Genomic DNA, 24,784 nt, shown 5'->3' on the forward strand with positions numbered 1-24,784 from the left:
TTTCTCTTCTCAGTAAATAGAAATGTCATTCCTTGTATTGCTTATGCCAAAAAGCTTGGAGTCATCCTTGGCCCCTCATCTCCTGGAAACTAAATTAAAGGAGACTGGCTTTTCTTATGGCAATCCTGGTTTTTTTATAGCCACCTTTTTCTTAGGTATGAATTCCTGGCCCAATTGATTGTGGTCTGGGAAGCAGGACCACATGACCCAAGTCCTAACACCTAATTGGATGGGAAATCCAGTTGGTTCAATCTTCAGGATTTATCCAGCAGTCCACCACTTCCTTGTTGTTCTGAGCCAACATCATCTGTTTCCTGGATTGTTGTAGTAGTCTTCTTCCTGGTGTTTCAGCTTCCACCTTTGCCCTCCTAAAGTCTGCTCTTCATACAATAGTCAGAGTGATTCTTCAAAAATGTAAGAGAGATTCTTTCGCTCAAATGAGTTTCTCAATGTTTTCCCATCCTCCCCAGATTAAAAGCCAGAGGTCTAGCTGATCTGATCCCTGGCTACTTCCCTAATCTCATGTTTATCAGTCTTCCCCTTACTTACCTCCATGACCTCCCCTAGAATTAAATTGCCACAGGGTCTTTGTACTTACTGTTCCTTCCACCGGGAATGCTATTCTCCAAGTGTATCATTTCCTCCCTTCTTTTGGGTCTCTGCTAAAATATTACTTTATCAGAAAGGCCTTCCATGACCATCCTATAAAACAATAACTTCCCCCACACTAATTCCCTTACCCAGCTTCATTTTTCTTCTTGTGCATTTAACCATATAATATACTTTGTATTTATTCTTTTTAATTGTCTGATTTCATCTACTGAAATGGAAGTTGCAAAAAGGTAGGGATTTTATGTCTCTACCTTAGACATAAAATTAGTCTGTCAAGTTATAGATGCTCACCAAGTAATGATTTAAAAGTAAGTAATATTGATTTTATTTTTCATATATGTTAATATAACGAATGTTATCAGTGATTAAAACTTCAAAACATACATATGATAATTTTAGTACTAGCAAGAAGTTATTCTTAGGCTTAGTACTAAATATTTCATGAATCATAAGTGTCTGCCATGCCTAGAGTTTTCTTCTGAAGGAAACAACAACAAGCCACTCCTTCCAAACAAAAGTGTCAAGCCTTGGGTCACGTGATTTTCTCTCCCAGGCCACAACTGATTGGGCCAGGGATTCTGCTGAAGGTAAACGGTGAATAAAGGAAAAACAGAGTTGACATTAAGAAGGTCATCCTCCTATGGTTTACTTATCAAGAAACTATGTCTTGATACTAGAAACTGGCAAATCATCCCAAACAGATCTCTTTTGGAAATTCTGAAACTGAGATTCACTTTGAGTGAAAAATAGGTAACAAACATACAACTTCAAAGAGTGTTGAAGAGGTTAGTGGTCAGAGCTATTGAGCTAATAAAACTCCTGTTCTCTCCTGGATGGTTATGGACCCTTGATACAGCTTTCCCTGAGGCTGGCTCTCCTTTCCGTCCTGAAAGCACTGGGACCTGACTGCTGAGATACTTTCCTTTGCTTATTCACCTCTCCAAGTGCATTTATAACAGCAATATTTTCTAAAGTAAGTATGTTAACAAGCATTACAAATAAACTATTTAGTGACCAAATGTGTTGAGGAAAATTCTAGGTTTCATATAATAAAATACATTTCTTTACCATCAAATGAGAAGTATAGCATGTTTGTTAAAAGCAGGGGTTTTAGATACATACTGCCCTGGAATGAATCCTGACTCTGCTGCTTACTGGCTAGGTGATCTTAGGCAGTTATTTAATCTTTATGTTCCTCAACTTCCTCATCTGTAAAATGGAGGCAATAATATTACCTACCTCTTAGGGCTGTTGCTAGAATTAAACAAGTGAATGTGCATGAAGTTCTCAGAGAAGCACCTGGTACAGAGTCTGCATTCCATAAGTACTAGATACTGTGGTATACTATCTCATGTAATACTTATATCTCCACGACATTCATTCTACTTGTGTAGGAGGAAAATGAAGCTTAGAGACGGTGAGCAATATGTCTCTGACTGAGCCAGTGTTCCAAACGAAGCTTTCTGCCTCTGAAGCCCAGGTGGCTAACCACTCCATAATCCCAAGATGTATTTGACTGTGGATTTCTTTTCCTCAAGACCTTGCAAGAAACTAGTGCTCTATGGAACACAGCAGACAGTGCTAACTTAAGGTAAATAGCCATTGTGGCTGCAGATTTTGGGGGCCTTCCTCAGAAATATTTTAATATGATTCATATTTTAGAGTTAACAAATTGGCATATATTTGACTCACTGTATTTCATGGCCATCAAACTAATTAAGCAAGAATTGTTAACTTTCATCTACAGTAAGAACTACTACTCTTTTCAGTTAAGAGAGCTAATAAATCCCCTTTGTTGTTCATCAATATTTGTTGGGTTTTCTCTTATTTTCAACTGAAAACATACCAAGTGCTACCATGGAGATATTTTGAAATGTTCTTTTTCCTTGTTATCACCTTGAACAAAGCCTAAAATAATATTTCCATGTCTTAAATTTGCCTTCTTACCAAGGGAAAAAAATCAATGCTTGAATAACTCTCCAAATTTGAATTTGATAAAATTTTGATATTAGAACATTAGAATTCTATTCAGAATTGTTAATTATAAGTAATTAAATTAAGTAATTCTAAGACTTCTCATAAGTGCACATGAAAACAGATTAAGCACAGGTGAAAATCTGAAACACCTTGGTGATTCAACTCCAGATTTGGAATTCAGAACTTGAATAGAAATTGCTTTTGATTCAATACAATAAACAATATAATTATAGTAAGGAAATTCTTTTAACTATACTCAATCATGTGTTCTTTAGCTATTTTTCCATTTTTTATTCCCTCAACACACACAAGCAAAAATTTTATTGATTCCTGAGAGACAGCCTATCCCTGAGAGATCCCTACAGCCCTTCTTTTTATTTTGCCCTGTCATCCCACCAGACTGCCACTGGAGCCCACTACACACATAATCTCTTTCTCAGTCTGCACTCTTCTGCATGAGTGTTTGTAAAGAAGGAAACAAGGCCGAGAACCATGTCCTTGAGAACTGACACTAACATATTTCACGACCAACTTGAGGAGAAGACTGAGACCGAGAATGAGAAATGAAGAGAGAGATGGATGAGACGGCCAGGCAAGAATGGTGTTGATTCAGTCTGTTGATTCAGTTATGCTTTCAGTTAGAAAGGAAAACTTAGCTCAAACTAACCAACAACGAAGGATTTATTGACCCTCTTGAATTAAAAGTCCAGAAATACAGAAAGCCTCAGGTATGGTTCTATCAGGACTCTGGTTCTGTTTCTCAGAAATTCTCTCATCATTGCCTTCTTCCACGTGGTATTGTTTCCACAGGATTGTGTCACTTCTATGACAAAATGCAGTTAAGCAGAACACAGGCTACATGCTTCTCCATTTACTTCTGAGGGAAAGAGAAGACCACTTACAGGGATCATGGGGAAAAAACTCATCAGTGTGACCATGTGGATGTCATGATGGGCAAGACAAAGGGAGAAGATGACCATCTAAAAAAAAAAAGAGAGGTCTCGGTATGAAGTCAACCCTGCTCACATCCTATCTCAGACATTTAGCCTCCAGAATTGTGAGAAAATAAATTTCTATTCTTTAAGCCACCTAGTCTGTGGTATTTGTTATGGCAGCCCTTGCAAACTAATATAATGATAAATCAAAGCCAGTGAGACCATGAGAAGGCTTGGGGACAGGAGCATGTGAGAAGAACTGGCCTTTCATAAGAGGAAGGCCCCTTCTTCACAAGATATAACATCAACGCATCTGCTAGTGGAAGATGGTTAAGTTCCCATCAGATAGTTTCAATTTTTTTAATGAAATATGATACCAATTACTAGGTACATTTTTTGTTGTTGTTGTTGAGGGAAAGGATGGGCTGTCAGCATCAGAAATTTAAGAAGAAAAGGGAAGGCATGAAATAATTGCTTCGATGAATGGGAAAGCAAGAAGGGTCATTACCTGACACCTAATTTAGCTGAATACTTATTTTTGGAAAATAAAAATGTCTCACTTTAGTTCTTACATAATATATAACTTTTTGAATTTTTAATTTAAAAAATAGGAAAAATGAAAAAACCCAAATCTGTCACAAGTAACCACAGTTTATTAGGTGTTAGTATCTAATAACATAATGTCTGGATTAAAAAGGACCTTTTTAAAATAACTTTTAAAAATGAAAAAACTATAAAATTCTAATCTCTTGGAAATGAGGAAAACAGATTTTTCTTTAGGAATTGAACTGTTCGTTTTGCAATTCATGCTCAATTGAAATCATTATAAACATTCTCCTTGCCAGCAATGCTACATGTTGGTCAGAAGAGATGGGTCAACTATATTAAAAAAAAATCTGAGCGAGAGAATCAAGTATTAGCCATGACTACCCAAGTACTTTCTAGGTAATAGAGAGTCTCAGCCACTGAACTTCAAGTAGGTTAAATTTCAAAGGTGAGCTAACCTTGTTGAGATGAATGTCTGAAATTATAGTCAATGACTGCAAATCTTTCAGTTGCATGGGAAAGATCACCCTATCATTAGCTGGTTACGTGAGAGTGTCTTACTTAGCCTAATGCCATTAAACAAATTATCCCTAACTTCCTTTAATCCAATTTCAACTTCAAAACTCACTTTCTGATACCCGTATTGTTCTACCAACATAGACAGACTGCACACTGAATAGTCTTTCATTGCTGTGAGAGTGATATCTTATGGTAAGTCAAAACAGTTGCATCTTATTATAATTTGGAATCTTCTGTTGCTTCACTGCAGGGAGAGAATTGCTGACCATGCTAAAATGTGTATTTTGGGACAGACTCCAAATATATTTAAGGGTAGAATCAATCGAATCTTTTGATATATCAGATGGTGGGATGGGAGGAAAGAAAAGGCATTACATCTGGATTTCTGACTTGGGTAACTAGTTTGATGGTCATGCCGTTGGCTGTGATAAGGTAACTGGAGAAAAATAGAGCAGGGAAAAATAGTGAACTAAAATTTAAAGTTAACATAAAGCACAGGAAATTATTTTAGTAAGACACAATATTTCTGGGCAGATACTTAGAAGGTAAAGAAAAGACATTTATAACCTCTTATTAAGAGCAGAACAATCATCTAAGAAAATTTTGTCATTTTAACAGAGAGAAAACCAAATCTAGCTTTATATCAGTTTAATAACTGATACTAAAGTTTCTTTTGAAAATCTTATAAATAAGCCCATAAATTTTAGCCAGGTTTTTACCACAAGAAATAAAATTCCTTTCCCATAAACCTTCTACAACTTTCCATATTCATTCAGACTTTGTCCTACACTTTCTTATTTCTCATTCTGAAACAACCAATCATTTTACTTTAGGACAAAATTACTCTTCTTTTTCCTTAACAGAAACACAACCACAATATTTTGCATAATTAATTTAGCATAAATCTAGGGTTTTAAGTTATCAAAAGACGTTAGAAACTACCTTCAAGTTGACACACTACATATAAAAAATAATTACTGTTGAAATAAAGTTTTTTCAGAATAAGTTCAGTTTCATTAATTTCTGGGAAAATCAGGAATATTCAAAGTCTAAGGTGGTAAAAAGGAGGAATGAGGAACAGGGATGATGGCTTAGATAAGCCAGTTTGAGGAGTTGCCAAGTTCCCCCCAAAGGCAATTGAAGTTCTAAATTGCCTTTTGAGAAATGTGGCTACTTCTGAAGATATTAAACTGACTCCGTGCCAGAATGGAAAGCATGGAGTCTCATGTTGTCAACAGAGAATAAGAGGAAAGAATAAGCCTTACAGAATGAGAGTTACACATGGGATTAACAGACAGTTAAGCCAGGACCAGAGTTTGAGGGAACACCTCCCCCCCCAAACACACACACATACACACACACACACACAATCTCCATGGTTCTGAGAACTGAGGGAATTCCCACATCCAATCCCAGTTTAGAGAATCTAAGGGAAAATAGAAGACACCCCCTAAAAGGGGTGAAGAAAAATCTCTTTGCCAGAAAAAATACGTAAAACTAACTCTTTGCTACCATGCTACAGCAGACAAATGTCCTGACAACTGGATTAGATTAGGAGTTGTGATTCATCACCATGAATCCTGATTTTTCCAACTAGAAAAGGACACAGAGGGTCTGAGAAGCCACTATGAATACATCGGCGAAGACAGTGGGGCCCGAGGGGCAGTCAGCACTCCATCCGAAGCACAGCACCATTAATTGTCAAATGAGAAACAAGTCTGGATTTAGTAAAGAGAGATTTTATTCAAAAGGATTATTACAAGGTGGGGGAAATGACTATTACAGTAAAGGGAAGGGGGCTTTTGCAACAATGAGAATGCTTTGACCACAGATCGGCAAGTATCTCTGAATTCAACTTTAGAAATGTTAACTTTGAGGATTCTGAAACAGGACGTGTATTGGAGGAGGTCATCAAGAGGACGTGACTTCCCACTGACACCAGAACTGGACCTGGACAATCAGAGACTCCTCTCCCCTTATCCTGTCCTTGGAATGTACATTCTGCCCACCATTACCACAGTGGGAGCTGTTTGTAAGGATGTAGCCTTGAGAGAGCACCATGTTGTTGAGAACATCTGGACAGTACATGTGACTGAACCCAGTTAAGGCCTCTATATACACTTTTAAGATTGTGGTGGGTGGGTGCAGAGATCTACTCATCTTGCAGCCACCCAAGACAAACCTCCTATATAAGTTCCCTTGCTTATTAAACCTGCCACCTACCAAACTGGCGTGGTCTGCCTCTTTCTTGGGTCTCTCCTTACCCTCTGCATTTGGGGTCCATTTCAGATTTCACCCAGGAAGGTTTCAAGGTTTTAAACCAACAAGGTGTCCTACAGGCAATTAGATTTATTAATCTGAAGCTTAAAAGAAAGAAATCTGAAAGTATAAAGTTTAACAATTCCTGGCATATAGAAGAAGCAACTGAAGCACTTTGAATGCATAATGTGACCTAGGAAGAGTATGTAAAGAGAGAAGAGAGTAAAAGACAAAATTTTGAGGAGCACTGACACTTAAGAATGAGCTGAGGAAGAAGTGCCTTACAATCCAAGCAAAAAGGACCTTTCAAGAAAGAAACAGAGATGGGAACTTGTAGGATAAAAAAGTTGAATAAAATTGCAGTAGAGATCACAGATACTAACAAAATGAACCAAACATTATCTTTTAAAGCAAAACAAACAAAACACTGCAATGGTTAGGAGTACAACCAAAGGGAAGAATGACCATAGAGAATAGTCCATTCCTGCCCGCAGCCATGATCCTGCCTACCAGCCATGATCCCGTCATCCACTTAGTAAATATTTAATGAATTAATGAATGATCTGTCCCCATCCTTATTCCTCGTCACACTAGTATTATTACAGGTTCCCTATGCTACCTGTAAAATGTGGCACATGATGGACCAGACATGCTCTACCAGGAATCTGAAACTTGAGTCAACTAGAAAATCCATCTTTTGGGTTGAATTGCTTTTTATGGGTGATTATTTCTTACCATCCAGTAATACAAGTGATCTTGGGATTAGTTTGTTATGACACCTCATCCCCATAGTCTATGCCAAGGGAGCCCCCAAATACCCAACAGTAACCATGAGTAAGATCTACTCCATCCTTTCTCTGGATATCACATTTCCCATATTTTCCTAAAACTAACATTTTTACAGTGATCTCTGAAGAAATTTTCAATAATCGTTTACTCAAGAGTTCATATGGTGAGTATGGGGAACACCCCTAGTTGTTCATTCACTATCTTGCCAACCAATCCAGATTTTTCCTGATTAAAAACCTCAAATTTCTGGACTATTCTGCAGCTAGGGATGACCCTGTGACACAGATCTAGCCAATGAGATGTAAGTTGATGGCTGCTCATTGGGGCTTCCAAAACACTATGTCTTCTCCTGATTAAAATAAAAAAATATAAACTGACAATATTCACATTTTAACCTTTGTCTTTCCCACTTCTCCCTAACTGGAATGTAGACTCAATACATAGAAATAAAGTTGCCATTATGAAACCATGAAAGCAGAAGCTACATGCTAAGGACTGCCAAGCAGATAGCTAGAAGAATCATCTGACCTTGACCAGCGACCTAAAATTTGGAGTGTTTCTTTGGACTTATTGTCTAAAAATATTATTATTAATAACAGTAACTCCTTACTTGTTAAGGCTACTCTAGACACTATGCAACCACTATAGACAATATGCACCCAAACACAATTTAACAGACTCAGAATATCCAAAGACACACTCACGGAAGTGGCATCTGTTGTCATAATCCCAACTTGACTAACCTGCCTTTTTAGCTTTTTCTCTCATCATCTCTTCCCCCCAGATTCCTGGAGAATGCTGCTCTTTATTTCCATGCCCTTACAAATTCAATCTCCTCTTCCTAGAACTCACTCCTCACCTCTACACTTGACTTACCTCACCTAGATAACATGTCTTCTACATAAGTTTTAGCTTAGACATTACTTTCTCCAAGAAGCCTTCTCAGAACTACCATATGTGAGATGGGCGCCTCCTCTACGTGTTCCCCGAGTACCCTCTACCTATGCTCCGCAATCCTGATCACATTATATTGCCATTGTCTGCTTACTCTTCTGCAACCCTGTCTAGACTGTAAACTCCTCAAGGGCAGGCTTCCTGTCAGTTTTGTTCACCTTTGTATCCCGAAAATCAAGTATATTGTATGGCTCGTAGTATACACTGAACACATGCTTATGGAATGAATGAATGGAAATATATAAGCATACATACATATACACATACACACATGCAAACAAAAAATGGTGCCTTGGGCAGAGTTTCTATCTTTAAAGAACTTACTGTCTTTTTAATTTCAAATACACTGGAAGGTCACGTGAAATAATAAAGGGAAAACATTGTGTAATTATAGCTGGATTCATACTTCAGTTTTACCACTTATAATCCTAAGGCTTGGGGGAACCCCTCTATATTAATTAGTATACTGATTTAAAACTATCTAACTTATGGGTTATTTGTGAGTACAGAAAGGGATGATATATGCAGTGTCTACCATAGTAGACTTTCAATACTGTTAGTCCTCTTCCTCTCTTTACATGCAGCTTCTCTTCCAGTTAACACCCATTTGCTTGTGCATTCATTTAAAGGGCTTAACTTTATAGTGAATTCAAGGTGCTCCTCTGTACACAATCCCTTTTCATTCCCTCACTTAAACAATCACAAAATTACTACAACTTTGTAAAGTACACAGAAGAGGGAAAAAAGAAGTAATTGTTTAAAATTATTCACAAATATAATACATTTAAAGAATATGTAAATATGAAAAATGTATTAAGGTTTTAAGTCAAATTTTGTGAATCCAGGTTTTACATATGACAAATGGCTACCAATGAACTATTTTGACTGATAGAAATACTCTATATCAGAATTTTGGTTGTGGTTACACAATTGTATATACTGTCAAAACTCATCAAATTGTATATTCAAATTTGGTGAAATTTCTTGAATGTAAATTATACCTCAGAAAAGCTGATTCAAGTTTTAAAAGCTATGGTAGCATCTATATGCAGTAAGAGTATATTAGGTATTTAAGATTAACCTCTCTATCAGAAAAAAAATACCGAATTAAGTATTCAAAACATATGAAATGAACTTTTGTCCTGAAGGCATTTAGCAATCCAGAAAAATAGAATTTTAGTCTTTCCAGTCGTATAGGAGTAGATAAGAAATCCCATGCCCTACATAATATGGGGGTCTAACAGGAGCACCCATCCCACCTTCCACAATAAACTGGATTCCCAAAGGGCTGCATATCAGAGTGAAAGGATATACTGAGTAGAATCCCCATGTAGCCATTTTCAAGTCTTCCTGAACTAAGAATTTTTCAGAATATAGAGGGTTTTGAAATGTAAATAACAAGAAAAGAAAAGGATGAATCAAGTAACTTAAATGATGAAGATATTTATCATTTCAATCTGCATGTACAGCCATGGAATCTCTCATAAGGACACTTTGAAATTTGCTTGTAAAATACTTAATACTGTCAATGAGGATTTAAGTGTTTTCCCATTTCTGTTTGTTGACTTCAGAGTGTTGGTTTTGTTTTCAGGATTAATCCTCCTGCATTCCCAAAATAGGCCCAACATTTCCAGTGTTCATATTCAGAATTGACAACTTCCCTGTCTTCAGAAGTGGGATAAGTATTTCGTTACAAATGGAAAGAGAATTGCATGGAGACAGAAGTGTGGGTCTATATATCTGACACCTGGAAGCTTCCATTTGCTTTATAAAATAGGAGATTAAGTCACCTGCTGAACGTGAGGAGGGAGTTTATGCCAGCTAGGTTCAGAGTCTTCTCTGAACTTTTGAGTTACATCTGACTTTTGAAATAGCCATTGCAGTGAGTAGGAATAAAAGCTGAATAAAGAAACACAGTAAAACTGTTCGTGGGCCACTATGGAGAACAGTATGGAGGTTCCTTAAGAAACTAAAAATAGAACTACCATATGATCCAGTAATCCCACTCCCGGGCATATATCTGGATAAAAACGTGGTTCGAAAGGATACATGTACCCCAATGTTCACTGCAGCACTGTAGACTATAGCCTAGACATGAATGCAACCTAAATGTCCATTGACAGAAGAATGGATAAAAAAGATGTGGTACATATATGCAATGGAATATTACTCAGCCGTTAAAAAGAATGAAATACTGCCATTTGCAGCAACGTGGAGAGACCTGGAGATTATCATACTACGTGAAGTAAGTCAGACAGAGAAAGACAAACATCATATGATATAGCTTATATGTGGAATCTAAAAAACTGATACAAACAAACTTATTTACAAAACAGAAACAGACTTACAGACTTAGAGAACAAACTTATAGTTACCAGGAGGGAAGGGTGTGGGGGAGGAATAGATTGGGAGTTTGGGATTGACATGTACAAACTGCTATATCTAAAATACATAACTAACAAGGACCTACTGTATAGCACAGGGAACTCTGCTCAATACCCTGTAATAAAGTAAATGGGAAAAGAATTTGAAAAAGAATAGATACTTGTATATGTATAACTGAATCACTTTGCTGTACACCTGAAACTAACACAACAGTGTTAATCAACTATACTCCAATATAAAATAAAAATTTTAAAAATAAACTAAAAAAATAAAGAAACACAGTAGAATAACTGTGAGGTGAGGACCAAGTTGAGGTGAGTGATTATGAAGTTACTGGGAACAGTTTGTCATGTTCAGTAATTCTGTCTTCCAACAGCAATCAGTACTCAGGTGTGAATACTGAGAAAATAAACAGTTGTAACTGTCCACATTGAGGGCATTAGAGGCACATGCAAAAGAAGAAAAAAGGGGCGAGAGGACTGATTACTAGAATGACTGGAATGAAGGGCCAGGAAATCTAAGCTGAATGGTGCTGTATTAGAGAGAAGTAAAGAGAGCACTAACCTGATGGCTGAGTGAGACACAAGAATGGTCATGGGGCTTCCCTGGTGGCGCAGTGATTGAGAGTCCGCCTGCCGATGCAGGGGACGCAGGTTCGTGCCCCGGTCCTGGAAGATCCCACATGCCGCGGAGCGGCTGGGCCCGTGACCCATGGCCGCTGAGCCTGCATGTCCGGAGCCTGTGCTCCGCAACGGGAGAGGCCACAACAGTGAGAGGCCTGCGTACCGCAAAAACAAAAAAAAAAAAAAGAAAAGAAAAGAATGGCCATGGAAGAGTTGAAAGAATAAGCTAGAATAATAGAAGATTGTGCTCAGGAAGCACAATGTTTTAATTAGTGTTTTGGTGGCAGAGCAGCTTTTTAAAAAATTAATTCTTTAAGGGGAAAGTGGTGGAGTGATAAATTAGGAGTTTGGGATTAACAGATACACGCTACTATATACAAAATAGATAACCAACAAGGACCTACTGTATAGCACAGGGAGCTACAGTCAATATCTTGTAATAACCTATAATGGAAAAGAATCTGTAAAAGAATATGTGTGTGTGTGTATATATATATATAGATACATACACACATATATATGTATGACCAAATCACTTTGCTGTATACCTGAAACTAACACAACATTGTAAATCAAACATACTTCAATAAAATGTTTTGTTTTGAAAACAATTAATTCCTTATAAAGCATGAAAACATGAATGCATTCTCCTTTAAATTTTAGAGAAAAGCCAAAATTCCTAGATGCACTTGAGTAAAAGCTAAAGTTGCTTTGGGCCACCCATATTCTCTCCCTCTCTGCAAAGGTAAACCATGATAATAGTTTGATGTCTATTTCATGTACAAACATACACACCACAGAAAACATATTATTGGTTTGTGTAAGTGTATATAGATATAGGTATACATTTTTTGTTTATCCACAGTCTGCTACTTTCTTTTTTCATTTGTTACTTTATCTAACAATCATATTTGACTTTGTTGATACATGGAGCCGCTGTTCATTCCTTTAACTAGCACACATCATTTCATTTCATGAATATATCATACTTAATTTTGTCATTTCCTTATTCAATGTATGGATTTGGGGGGGGACACAATTCAGCCCATACTAAGTATGTAAAATTTTTATTTACTAATTACTTACGAATTGCTTTTTTCTAATTATTATCAAATTGAACTAAATATATCAAATTCTCTAAGAAACAAAATTTGAAAAATTTTAAAAACTTTGGGATCTTAGACAATTACATAGATAGAAATTAGAACTTAGAATTTTATCTGTATTTATTATTGTATTTGAGTGTTTTTTATATACTTAAAATCCATATATATATATTTTTTTTCTGACAGAAATGAGTGACTGAGTTGAAATGGTCAAGAAAACCTTGTGTTGAAGAAGATAAAGAACTTGGGAGTCATTATGAAGAACAGATTCAATCAGGATGATTATAGGATTTTGAATGTAAGGAAAGACTGTGAACCTAAAGCCAAAAAGGTTATGTATTTAGGGGAGTGATAGAGAAGTAAGCAGATGGCATTACCAAGAATGGGAGGAGTATGCTATTATCCCAGTGCCATATGCCTCAATGGCATTTGATATGCAAGTTCACACAGCTAACAAATACTCTCTAGATTCTTATGAAAGACAATATGCCAAGGTTTCTACCTTCAAAGAGTGCGTGGTCAGATCGTTCATCAGTATTGTCACTATTAAACCACTCTTTTGATCCAACCATTCAAAAGAGAGAGAAACATTTTTATCTGAGATATCTACATATTAACATCTTCTTATCTTTAAAAAAAAATTCTACTGTATAAGATCAAACATTTACATAACATGTTTGGAGCAATATTCAGTCTCATAATAATAACTGCAATTTTTCAAAAGGATAAGGTCAAGGTTAAAATTGCTGTTTAATACTTATAAATATTCAACACTGTTGCCTCTGTTCTCAAAGTATATTAATAATTCACTGCAATTTTTTTCTCTTTTTCCTAAAGATATTAAATGTGGGAGTTTTAATGCACTTATTTATTTATCCCTCTTCTATGTATTTATTTGGCATCATTGTTATTTATAGCCCGGGTATTTTAAAAAGTTAATTTTTTAAACAAGAACTGTTTAATTTCCATAAACTGTATCTAACATAGAAAATTTAAAATTTCTCCAGGCCAAAGTGTTGATACTAAGTTCCAATCCTAAGGAGATTGTGTGACAAGTTTCTTTTTGAAACAAAAATGCAATTTTAATTAAGAAAAATTAAAGAAATAAAAGTTTTCCCTGGGATCACACTGCATTACAAAAATTGTATCTTCCAAATTCTGCATCATAATGAAAAGGAGTAAAAACTACTTTAGCTCTGAGCAATTTTCTAGACGTTTTGTTATTTATAGAAAGTGAGCATTAGAGACAACTTCCAGAATGGTAGTATGAGGAGCTCCATAGAACTGCTTCCTCGTGAAACTATTGAGCCCATGTATTGATTCCATCTCTGCTACCATACCATAGTCACTTAGTTTATGGGCCCAGTAAGCAAGGAATGTGATGGCTAGGAAGAAAGGATGACTGACATCCCCAGAGTTGGTAGTTTTATTCACCTGATCATTAAGAACCTCCTCTGCAGTAATGGCCCTCTGGCAGACATTTAGCATTCACTAATATCTCCACAGTCTGTGCTCATTCTGAAAAGTCCATCCACATACTTCTTCCTTAAGCTCCCTTTTCATCAGTTTTTTTAATATGGTTCCTTTCAAATCCTTCACTATTCCAACCAAACCATTTGCAACTACCCATAAGTTAATATAGACCTATATTTCTGGACATTTCTCACTCCAGAGATAGTAGATGACTAAATGTCACACTTGAAGTTCTGATCACTAGGAGGATTTTCTTTTACCACTGTCCTCAGGTTTACCCTTGAGTGAGGGGGGGCTATAGAGCTGCAGCTGCTACTTTCAAGCAATACTAACATATCATGAAGACCACTCTGTAAACCAGGCTCAGGATTTTTCTTCCTCAGTCAACTGGTTCTAAGGAGAGTTCCAGAATGCCATTTTTGCAGGGTTTTTTCCTGGGACCATTCCTGGTACAAATTCTGTATTGTTTGGGGTCCAGTCAGGAGATAGGACCACATAGTCTTTTGAACAGGGAAAGTTTAATATAAAGCTTTATTAACAGGGGCTTGGAGTAAGGAGGAATTGGCTAGTGAGAGTTAAAAACAATTCTAAAGAATCCAGGAATAGCAGATATAAGATGTGGTCACTACCCCTAGGGCTGAGATAAGTACCCAAGGAAAAGCCTTCCTTCTATGACTGAGATGCAGATGTCATTGGAAAGAATACCACCTTGGCCTCCTGAATGTTAGAGAAGTCAACGAAGTAGCTCAATAGTGGGACCTGCTGGAAATCTACCCTCTGGGAGGTGCTGAGCCTCAGAACTTGTTAGGTACCAGGAGAAGCTACTGGACACTGTTGGAACCAGGAGCTGGAGAGGTCCCCCTCTCCAGGAGGTTAGTGCACTTCCATGAATAGCTCAGATTAGGTCAGCCCTGGGCTGGCTGTTCAGGACAAAGTTTAGGGGATGGCTGACCTCCAGTGCCCCTGGTGTGTGTCCATGTCCTGGACCGAGGAGAGGATATGGGGTGAAGCAACCTGGGCCAGGGACAGGCCCACAATATCTGGGTCTCTAGACTATGCCTCCGTAGCTGCATGAGTTTGCTCAAACATCATAAAAAGTTGTGCCCTGCGGGAACCTTACTCTAGAGAAATTATGCAGGAGCTGAACAAAGAAGACAAAAAGAGCTTTCTGCAGGACACTAGTAAGAGAGCACACTCGAAACAGGAAAACCCTTCCTCCTCCAGTGTTCTTCCAGGCCTTCTACTGACAAGCTTAACATCATGCTGGGTAGCAAAGGAGAAATATTTATAAGACCCAGCACAACTATTACAGAGCAGGCAACAAGATCCAATTTGAAGTGAAAAGGCAAAAAAAATCAACCACCAGCACAATGATTGTGCTTTTTCATTTTTGGATTTTTGGTTCTTTTTTTGGTAGCATCTTGTAGTTATGTTTATTCTTTTCATTTATTAAATAATTTATATTTTTGGCATATTGTTTAAAGTTCTTTGAGGCTCTAATCCTTTGAATAGTTTTGTATAGTAATTCTGGCACGTGGTAGATCATTTCCTTCAATGTTTTTCATTTGGATTGTGATCTAATCTGAAGTATAGCTCTATCCGTAGTGGCTCTGCCAGAAGTGGGTTGAAGAGATTTTGAATTTGCTTGTGCCAGATATCCCAGGGATATATCGTTCAACCAGGGTCACTTGTATATTTTTGAATTGTGACTTCCTGAACCATGGTTAGGATTTTGGGGGGAGAGATCTCTCCCACTTTGAGCCTAGGCTGATCCAGAAGAGTTTTATTATTGACTGAATATTTTACAAATTTCCATTTCCATTATTCTTTCATGATAATTCAAACTCACACTTTTAGATTATTTAGGCCAATCCTACCATCCTACCCTGGGGGCCGGCAGAGTATCAGCTCAAATGTTTAGTCTCATTCTCTCACTTAAGCTTACTTTGTTTCTTGCCCCTGGAAGTCAATTACTTCCTTGAACGCTCATCCATGCATTTAAAAGATTCTGTTATAGTTTGTCAGTATATTTAGTGGAAGGATTGTAGAATTATCTATTCTGCCAAAGTCTAAGAACGAAGAATCCCCAAATATCCTTATAAATCCTCTCTTCTATTTTTTTTTTTTTTTGCGGTACGCGGGCCTCTCACTGCTGTGGCCTCTCCCGTTGCGGAGCACAGGCTCAGCGGCCATGGCTCATGGGCCCAGCCGCTCCGCGGCATGTGGGATCTTCCCGGACCGGGGCACGAACCCGTGTCCCCTGCATCGGCAGGTGGACTCTCAACCACTGCACCACCAGGGAAACCCTCTCCTATTTTTTTAAGGCAACATCTATTAACACTTTCTTTCAGAGAGCCTTAAATTACTTACCCCTTATTACTTTCCTTGGGTAAGTTATTAAACCTCAACTTGCCACAACTACTCCCGGTCCTTCTGCAGCCACATAATCTGGAGGATGTCATGATTTGTCCTTAATGGAAAAGATACACTGGGTTTACTTTTCCTGCTCAACAAGTTTCTGCCAGCACGATCATCCATGAACTTACTGACTGGTTTATTTCCCATCAGATTTCGCACATAACTTTTTTTTTTTCTAATCAGTTAAATCACCTCCAGCAAAGGAAATAAAGCCATTGGGCAATGCCCATGGGGTGACTTGTCTTATCATGAGTCCCATTACCAGAAACAGCTGACTTTATGGATAGTTGACTGGCATATTAAACACCGTTATGGTCTCAGGAGATCCTACCTGGAAAGTGTGGGAGAGAGGGAGCTTTTTGACAAGATGTATATGCTCAGACCCAAAAATTAATATATGATATTAATCAGAATAAGAGTCCAAAAACCAAGGGACAGGACTGGGTAGGGCTTCTCTTAATATTATACCTGTACTTAAAGTTTTGGACTACGACGATTGAGAGAATATAGCACCCAAATAAGAATGCTTCCATTAAAGAAGCCAGTGATGATCCCATTTAATGGGAATCTGGGACTGTAAGAGAGCACTTACAGCATTAAGTGCAGCAGAACTACAGGAGGAATAGACATATTAGACTTGGAGCTGCACCAATAATGAGTATGTTTGGATTTTCTTCCTTTGGGGAGCTGAGGACTATATTCCCAGGTGTTTGAGGCATAGCTGAACTATATTTAGCAGGAATGGGAAAAAAAAAAAGCATGTGAACAAATGTGATTTTAATGTTGGGCGGCCAAAGGAATGAATAATAGTAAGGGTTTTTTTTTTTTCCTTTTTTTTTGGCTGACCGGTATCAATATGGCCTTTCTATGCTTAGAAATCTAATTTGCCTTCGAAATCTCTGTGGGATTTAGCCAGGTGGGTCAAGCAGATCTACCCTTCAGGGTTTTGAAACTAGAATAATTAAAACAGAGAAACAGGACTGTGGGTACGTTTGTGGTAGTAATAGCAAAGGCAGTTCTCAGAGGCAGCTGTGGTACTGATGTTGGTGTCAGCACCTGGAGTCCAGTGACATCACTGTCAATGGCAGTATGTGGAAGGGGTGTGGCATCTGGTGCTCAGTAATGGTGGCAGCAATGTCTGCGTTATTAGTTCTGTGGCGTGGGTGTGGCTGTGATACAAACTCTATAGTCTTGGTTTGTTCTGCCCATTTTCTGAGCCTGTCTCTATGCTTTCTGGCAATTCTGTGTGTCACAGTATCCTTCGGAATTTCCTGGTTCAGACGGCAATTCGAAAAACTTGAATCTTCCTGACTAGCCAGAATGAGCTTAGAGAGAAAAAATAGCCTTTTAATAACTTGTATTTTTTGTATACCCTAGCAGAGAGCCTTTTTAAGTGAGTACTTCTACTACTGTGGTTTATTAATAAATAATGTGATCCGTAAGCTTAAAATGTTATAATTTACTAAGGAATGTAAGGCATTTACATGAAATAAATACAACCTACAGCATGAAATAAAATTAAATGCTAAATTGGGAACAGACTGTGTCAATCAGAAAGTCTTCCTGAAAGACATGGGATTATAGTTAATTCCTGCAGGACAGGCAGGAGATGGCATTTTGGGTACAGGAACTATAAAGCATAGGAAGGAGCCTGGATATTCACCCCTTAGAGAGACCAGCTTGACTGAATAAGTGTGTTCATGAACTGAAACCAGTATGAACGGTTAAGAGGGAACATATTATTAAGGCCTTGTCCTCTAACTGGAAAGAGAAATTCTCTTACATACGTCTTTTTTTCCAAAGTTAATAGTTTTAAACATCAGGCTAAACACTTTGCCAGGAGAGGTTTTGGAAATCAAGTCTGAATTAGCCTCTTCTCTATGTGCAGAGTTCTTAGATGTTCTTTCCTGGCTGATGGGAGAAAAGAGATGGGGCTGAGGCGAGTAAGTAATAAAACCTGAAGATAGTTCCAAATATATCAATTTGCATTCAATTATCCATTATTTTTGGAAGTTAGTTGTTTTTTTTTTTTAATAATAAGCAGTGAACAACTAAATAATTACAGTTTTTCATTGGCAGCATAAAGACTGCTGATTATTTCTTGGTGTCAAGGTCCAGTCCTGCTCGCTGTCCTCGACTCTTAGTAACATTCTTGCTCATTAACTTCAGGATGACCTCCAGGAATAAAGATACATTTGAAAGGGGCTGAAAATCGTTTTTAAATCCAACTTCCCTGGCTTTACAGTGAAATGACCACACAGTCCGGTCACTGGGTCAAAAATCAATTACAAAACAGAGGAGGTTTTGCATTAGCCTTAGTAAAAGACGGACTCGAAATCCACAACCAAGAAAAAAAGGCAACCATTAAAATGCAGGAAATACAGTACTGGCTTTTTCTCTTGGCGAGATAGGTCGGCTGCTTTCCAGCCCCGCTGTGGATGCTCTGAAGTTCACGGTTCGCTCCGTCGCTTCTGCCCAGACCCCCGCCCCCGTGGAAGCTGTCGTAGGGTAGCCCCGCAGCATGGTCCGCACGAGGACGCCCCTTCCTACCTTCAGGGGACAGCGTCCCTGGCCCCACCCTAGCCAGAGTCCGAGAGTCCGAGAGTCCCACCCCTTCGCCTCCTGCAGGCCCCAAGCCAAGTGGGGATGAGCCTGGGCCCCGCGTTCGCCCTGGCAGTTCCGCGTCTGCGCAGCGGACGTGGGGCTGGAGCGGGGCTGGCCGGGGAGGCGCAGGATGCGCGGGAGCCAATGGGCACGCTCGGGGGAGCCTGGCTGGCTGCGGCGGCCGGCGGGGCGCGCACTCTCGGGATGGAGGGCGAGTGCCGGGCACCTCAGGCGCGCTCCTCGGGCCTCCCGGCTGGGGGCGGCGGCGGGGAGAGCCCGGGGGGCGACGCCCCCCTCCCCGGCAGCAGCGGCTCCTCCGCCCTCCTGCAGGCCGAGGTGCTGGATCTGGACGAAGACGAGGACGACCTGGAGGTGTTCAGTAAGGTGAGGGCGGCGCGGCGGCGCGTCCCGGGAAAGTTCCAAGTCAACTCACGGAGTTGGCCCCGCCGTGCGGCCGCCGCCCCAGCGCGCTCGCTCGGCCCCGCTGGAGACTCGGAGCCGGGACAGGGTGGGTCTCCCCCAGCTGCCCGACCCCGTCTGGCGGCTCGCAGGCTCCGGGGCTGCGTCCCGGCGGGTCCCGAATAGCAGCCGCTCCCTCGTTTGCACTTTGACCTTATGTTTGGCAGGGCCTTGGATTCGTGGAGTCTGCAAAGTTGTGCTGTTTCCCCCTTTTCTCCTCTTCCCTTCTTTGACGCGGACATTTCCAGTGACAGTGCCCGAACCCGGGAGGCGGTGGCCCAAAATTGCCCCCGCCCCTGGCAGCTTCTTTTCAGGCGCAGCCAGCCCTGAACTCTGGGAGCGAAATCACCCGAGTCTAGAGAAATTATTCTTGATTTAGTGTTGTTGCTGGTTGTGGATTGGAGACTTGGGTGGCGCCGGAGGTGAGTCTCAAGTCTAGTGGGAAGAGGCGTGAGGGAATCCCTCTTCAGGAGAAAACGGTTCTTGTGTCCAACGGGGAAGCTCCTGCGCTGCGGAGCTCAGGATTTTTCAGATAGTCAGCTCCTGCTACCGAACCCACAGACGGCGCTTTCGTTTTTAAAGGTTACCCGGGGAAATCTAGGACCAAAGGGCTCTCTGAACTTGTAAGATAGTTGGAGAGAAATTGACAAGGGTTACTGGCCGACTTGTGCGTGTAGGCTGGTGGTTGTAATTTTTTTTTTTTTTTGGGAAAAGAAAAATACCATTCTTGCGGGGCCGTTCAATGCCACTGCATCTTCTCTCGTTGCTGTTGGCAGAAGACTTGAGATGGGAACATTGTATTAATTACTAAGAAGCCTGTACAGTAGGTAAATGTTACCTTGAGCTGTTAAGAAAAGCCAACAAACTTCACCGCTGCTTTATTCTGGGAAAGAAGTTAGAAAGTGAACAAGCATACTCTGACCCCAAAGAGGAATATGTAAAACTCCCCTTTTTTTTCCTTCAGGATTAAATGAAATGGTAGGAACAGTTGTATTTGGGAGGTTCAGAGAGAGTATCAGTTTTGTACCCTTGATGAAGTCACTTGACCTTTCAATGTGTTTAAATTCTAAAATAATGGAATTGTGTACACTTTTATGTTCCACACATATTTTATGTTCAGATCAAGGACAATTGGCCAGTTCTTGTTCATATTGCCTTCTAAGATACCATTAGGCTATGGTATTAGTGTATGGGATTCTGCACTGTGAATCTTCGGGGGCAGGGGGTACGGGGAGAATGTAGGGAGTGGCAATTGCATATCAGAATCATCTGGGATGGTTTAAATTTGTCATGTGGTTTCTCTTTCCCCAGATTCTCAGTGTCCCAGCCTCAACTGAGAATCACTGTTTTAATGAGCCTCCGTAGTCAGAGGCGGATTTTAGGTGAAGTTAATGAAATTTAACTTTAATTTAAATTTAACTGTGTTGTTGGCTTAGGCCTCTGTAAAATGTAAGTTACTGGGAGTTGTACAGGTTCTAGGTGGAAAGGGAATGACAGGTTGTAGCCAGAAGCATTTCTAAGTTGGCGTTTCTGGTGAATTGCCTAAAGCTACGTCAGAAGAAAGGAATCTAGAACTCTATGGCTCCAACCAGTTGTTGAGATTTTTTTTCTCATTCTAAATAAAAAAATTGTTTTTCCACCTAATTCTGTGTTTGTAATTTTGTGTCCTGTTTTAAAAGGCTGTAAGCTGCAGCACCATACTAAACCTCTGCTTTATTAAGCAGGGCATATAATAATGTGTAATATTGTATCTTTACCTTAATCTGTATGGCTGCTTTCTATAGATGATCTTAACTTTTTCTAAGTGTCCAACACATGTAGTTATACAGCACTAGCAAGCAGGGTGGATCCAAGTGTATGGGCCTTGCCTGCTTCTGTTTTAGTAAGTTGAATTTTTCAACCATTAACCACAGATAGACAAGCAAATTTAAGAAAGTTGTCTTCATTTGGCCTACTCTCTCTATGACTCCCTTTTTAGCCTGCTCCTCTGTAGAACCCTGCCACTGTCCAGCCTACCCTAAGATGGTATCAACCATTACTACCAAAGTGTACTAACTTTACCCCTTAGTACTTTGAGATTGACCATTTTCATATTCAGTTTGTATTTACAATTGTAGTTTCTTATTTCCTTAGATTATTTATGAATATATATACCATGCCCCTGTCCAGAAGCTCTTTTTTTCTCTTTTTTAATGGAAATATAGTTGATATACTATATTATATTAGTTTCAGGTGTATGACATAGTGATTTGACATTTATATACATTATGAATTGATCACCATGATAAGTCTAGTAACCATCTGTCACCATTATAAAGTTACTGCAATATTATTGACTATATTCTCTACACTGTACATTACATACCTGTGACTTAGTTGTTTTATAACTGGAAGTTTGCACTTCTTAATCCCCCCAACCTATTTCCGCCTCCCTCCGCCAAACTACCAGTTTGTATCTATGAGTTTTGCTTCTGTTTTGTTTGTTCATTTGTTCTGTTTTTTTAGATCCTACAAATAAATGAAATCATAAAGTATTTGTCTTTTTCTGTCTGACTTATTTCACTTAGCATAATATCCTTTGGGTCCATCCATGTGGTTGCAGGTGGCAAGATGTTATTCTTTTTTACAGCTGAGTAATATTCAATTGTATACATATATACAACATCTCTTTGTCTATTCATCTATCAATGGACACTTAGGTTGCTTCCATATCTTGGCTGTTGTAAATAATGCTGCAGTGAACATAGGGTGCATACGTCTTTTCAAATTAGTGTTTTCACTTCTTCAGATAAATACTCAGAAGAGGGATTGCTGGATCATATGGCAGTTCTATTCTTAATTTTTTGAGAAACTTTCATACTGTTTTCCATAGTGACTGCACCAATTTACATTCCCATCAGCAGTGCACAAGGGTTCCCTTTTCTCCGCATTTTCATGAACACTTGTTTTTTGTTGTTCATTTGATAATAGCCATTTGGATAGGTTTGAGGTGATATCGTATTATGGTTTTGATTGCATTTCCATAGTGATTAGTGATGTTGAGCATTCTTTTCATTTGTCTTCTGGCCATCTGTATGTCTTCCTTGGAAAATTATCTATTCAGTTCTTCTACCCATTTTTTAATTGGATTGTTTGTTCTTTTTTGTTTATTTTCTTTTTCATGATTGTTATTTTATTGAGTTGTATGAGTTCTTTATATATTTTGGATATTAACACCCTTATCAGATGTATCACTTGCAAATAACTTGTCCCATTCAGTAGGTTGCCTTTTCATTTTGTTGATGCCTTTCAACTGTGCAGAAGCTTCTTAGTTTGATGTAGTCCCATTTGTTTAGTTTTGCTTTTGTTGCCCTTGCCTGAGGAGACAGATCCCCCAAAATATTGCTAAGACCGATATCAAAGAGCAACTGCTTTTGTTTTCTTTTAGGAGTTTATAGTTTCAGGTCTTACATTTAAGTCTTTAATCCATTTTGAGTTTACTTCTTTTTTTGGTATAACAAAGTTGTCCAGTTTCATTCTTTTGCATGTAGCTGTCCAGTTTTCCCATCACCATCTATTGAACAGACTCTCTTTTCCCCACTATATATTCTTGGCCCCCTTTTCATAAATTAATTGACCATATAAGCATGGGTTTATTCCTGGGCTTTCTGTTCTTTTCCATTGATATATATGTCTGTTTTTGTACCAGTACCATACTATTTTGATTACTGTAGCTTTGTATCATAGTTTGAAACCATGGAGCATGATACTTCCAGCTTTGTTCTTCTTTCTTAAGATTGAATTGCCTATTCAAGGTCTTTTGTGGTTCCATACAAATTTTAGGATTGTTTGTTCCAGTTCTGTGGAGAATGCCATTGGTATTTTGATAGGGCTTGCCCTGAACCTGTAGATTGCTTTGGATAGTATGGAAATTTTAACAATATTAATTCTTCCAACCCATGAGCATGGTATTGTCTTCAGTTTCTTTGATCAGTGTCTTATACTTTTCAAAGTATAGTTCTTTCATTTCTTTGTTTAAATTTATTCCTACGTATTTTTTTGTAGTAATTGTAAGTGAAATTATCTTCTTAATTTCTCTGATAGTTCATTATTAGTGTATAGAAACACAGCAGATTTCTGTATGTTGATTTTTGTATCCTGCAACTTTAATGAGTTCATTTATTAGTTCTAATAGTTTTTTTTTTTTTTGGCATCTTTAGGGTTCTCTATATATAGTATCCTGTCATCTGCAAACAGTGATAGTTTTACTTCTTCCTTTTCAATTTGGAAGACTTTTACCTCTTTTTGTCTGATTGCTATGGCTAAGACTCTCAATACTGTGTTGAATAAGGGCAACCTTGTGTTGTTCTTGATCTTAGAGGAAAAGCTTTCAGTTTTTCACCACTGTATATGTTAGCTATGGCTTTGTTACGGCCTTTATTATGTTGAGGTATGTTCCCTCTATACCCACTTTGTTGAATTTTTATCATAAATGGATGTTAAATTTTATCATGTGCTTTTTCTGTATCTTTTGAGATGATCGTATGATTTTTATCCTTCATTTTGTTAATGTGGTTTATCAGTATACATTTGCAGGTCAGAAGCTTTTTAAAGAGTAGGCTCTTTGGCTTATAATTATTCCTTTTTTTCTCACAGTACGTTACGAGTACCTGGTAAATACATGTTAAGTATTTTTGTGTAAGATTCTGTGCTAAGGATTCTTTGGAAAAAAGAAATGCAAGATTCAGTTCTTGTTATCACAGTCTTGGAGTCCGGTTGGAGGATGTGACAGAAACTCTAAATGACAGTATCAAGAGAGCTGGAAAGTAAAACAAAGTATTGTTCCGAGTTTTCAGATAATCCAGTTAAGAGAAAATGATGCCAACTCTCAATAGAGCACAGGGAATGCAGAGGATATTGACTTAAAAGAACAAGAATAGATGTGGAAGGTAGGAGAACATAACTGATAATTCGAAAAAAGGAAAAGAAAAAGGATAAAAAGTGTAACAATAGTGTAATAATTGTTTTAGAACTGGGCCAAAATGAGATGAGGCTTGCAAAAAATTTACCTAGAGAAAAGGAGCAAACTTGTCTACATTTAAAAGAAAAAGTTCTTCTTTTGGGGGAAAAATAATATATTAAAATA

At 38.6% G+C, this 24,784-nt stretch overlaps 1 protein-coding gene and 1 long non-coding RNA gene across 4 annotated transcripts in view; one reads left to right on the top strand and one right to left on the bottom strand.

Annotated features, from left to right (window-relative positions):
* The window catches only part of LOC307191039, a 92,409-nt gene extending 80,580 nt beyond the window's left edge, over window positions 1-11,829 (bottom strand). The window contains exon 1 of the long non-coding RNA XR_013829585.1: window positions 11,541-11,829. This is a non-coding gene — a long non-coding RNA (uncharacterized lncRNA). The remainder of the gene's footprint in view (window positions 1-11,540) is intronic.
* Window positions 11,830-18,821: 6,992 nt separating this feature from the next.
* The window catches only part of SNX7 (sorting nexin 7), a 97,237-nt gene continuing 91,274 nt past the window's right edge, over window positions 18,822-24,784 (top strand). For all 3 annotated transcript variants that reach the window (XM_079923808.1, XM_079923809.1, XM_079923810.1), the window contains exon 1: window positions 18,822-19,584. In XM_079923808.1, the coding sequence (XP_079779934.1) occupies window positions 19,243-19,584 (342 nt within the window). In that variant the 5' untranslated portion in view covers window positions 18,822-19,242. The remainder of the gene's footprint in view (window positions 19,585-24,784) is intronic.

Source organism: Stenella coeruleoalba (genome assembly GCF_951394435.1).
Source record: "Stenella coeruleoalba genome assembly, chromosome: 1".
NCBI lineage: Eukaryota > Metazoa > Chordata > Mammalia > Artiodactyla > Delphinidae > Stenella > Stenella coeruleoalba.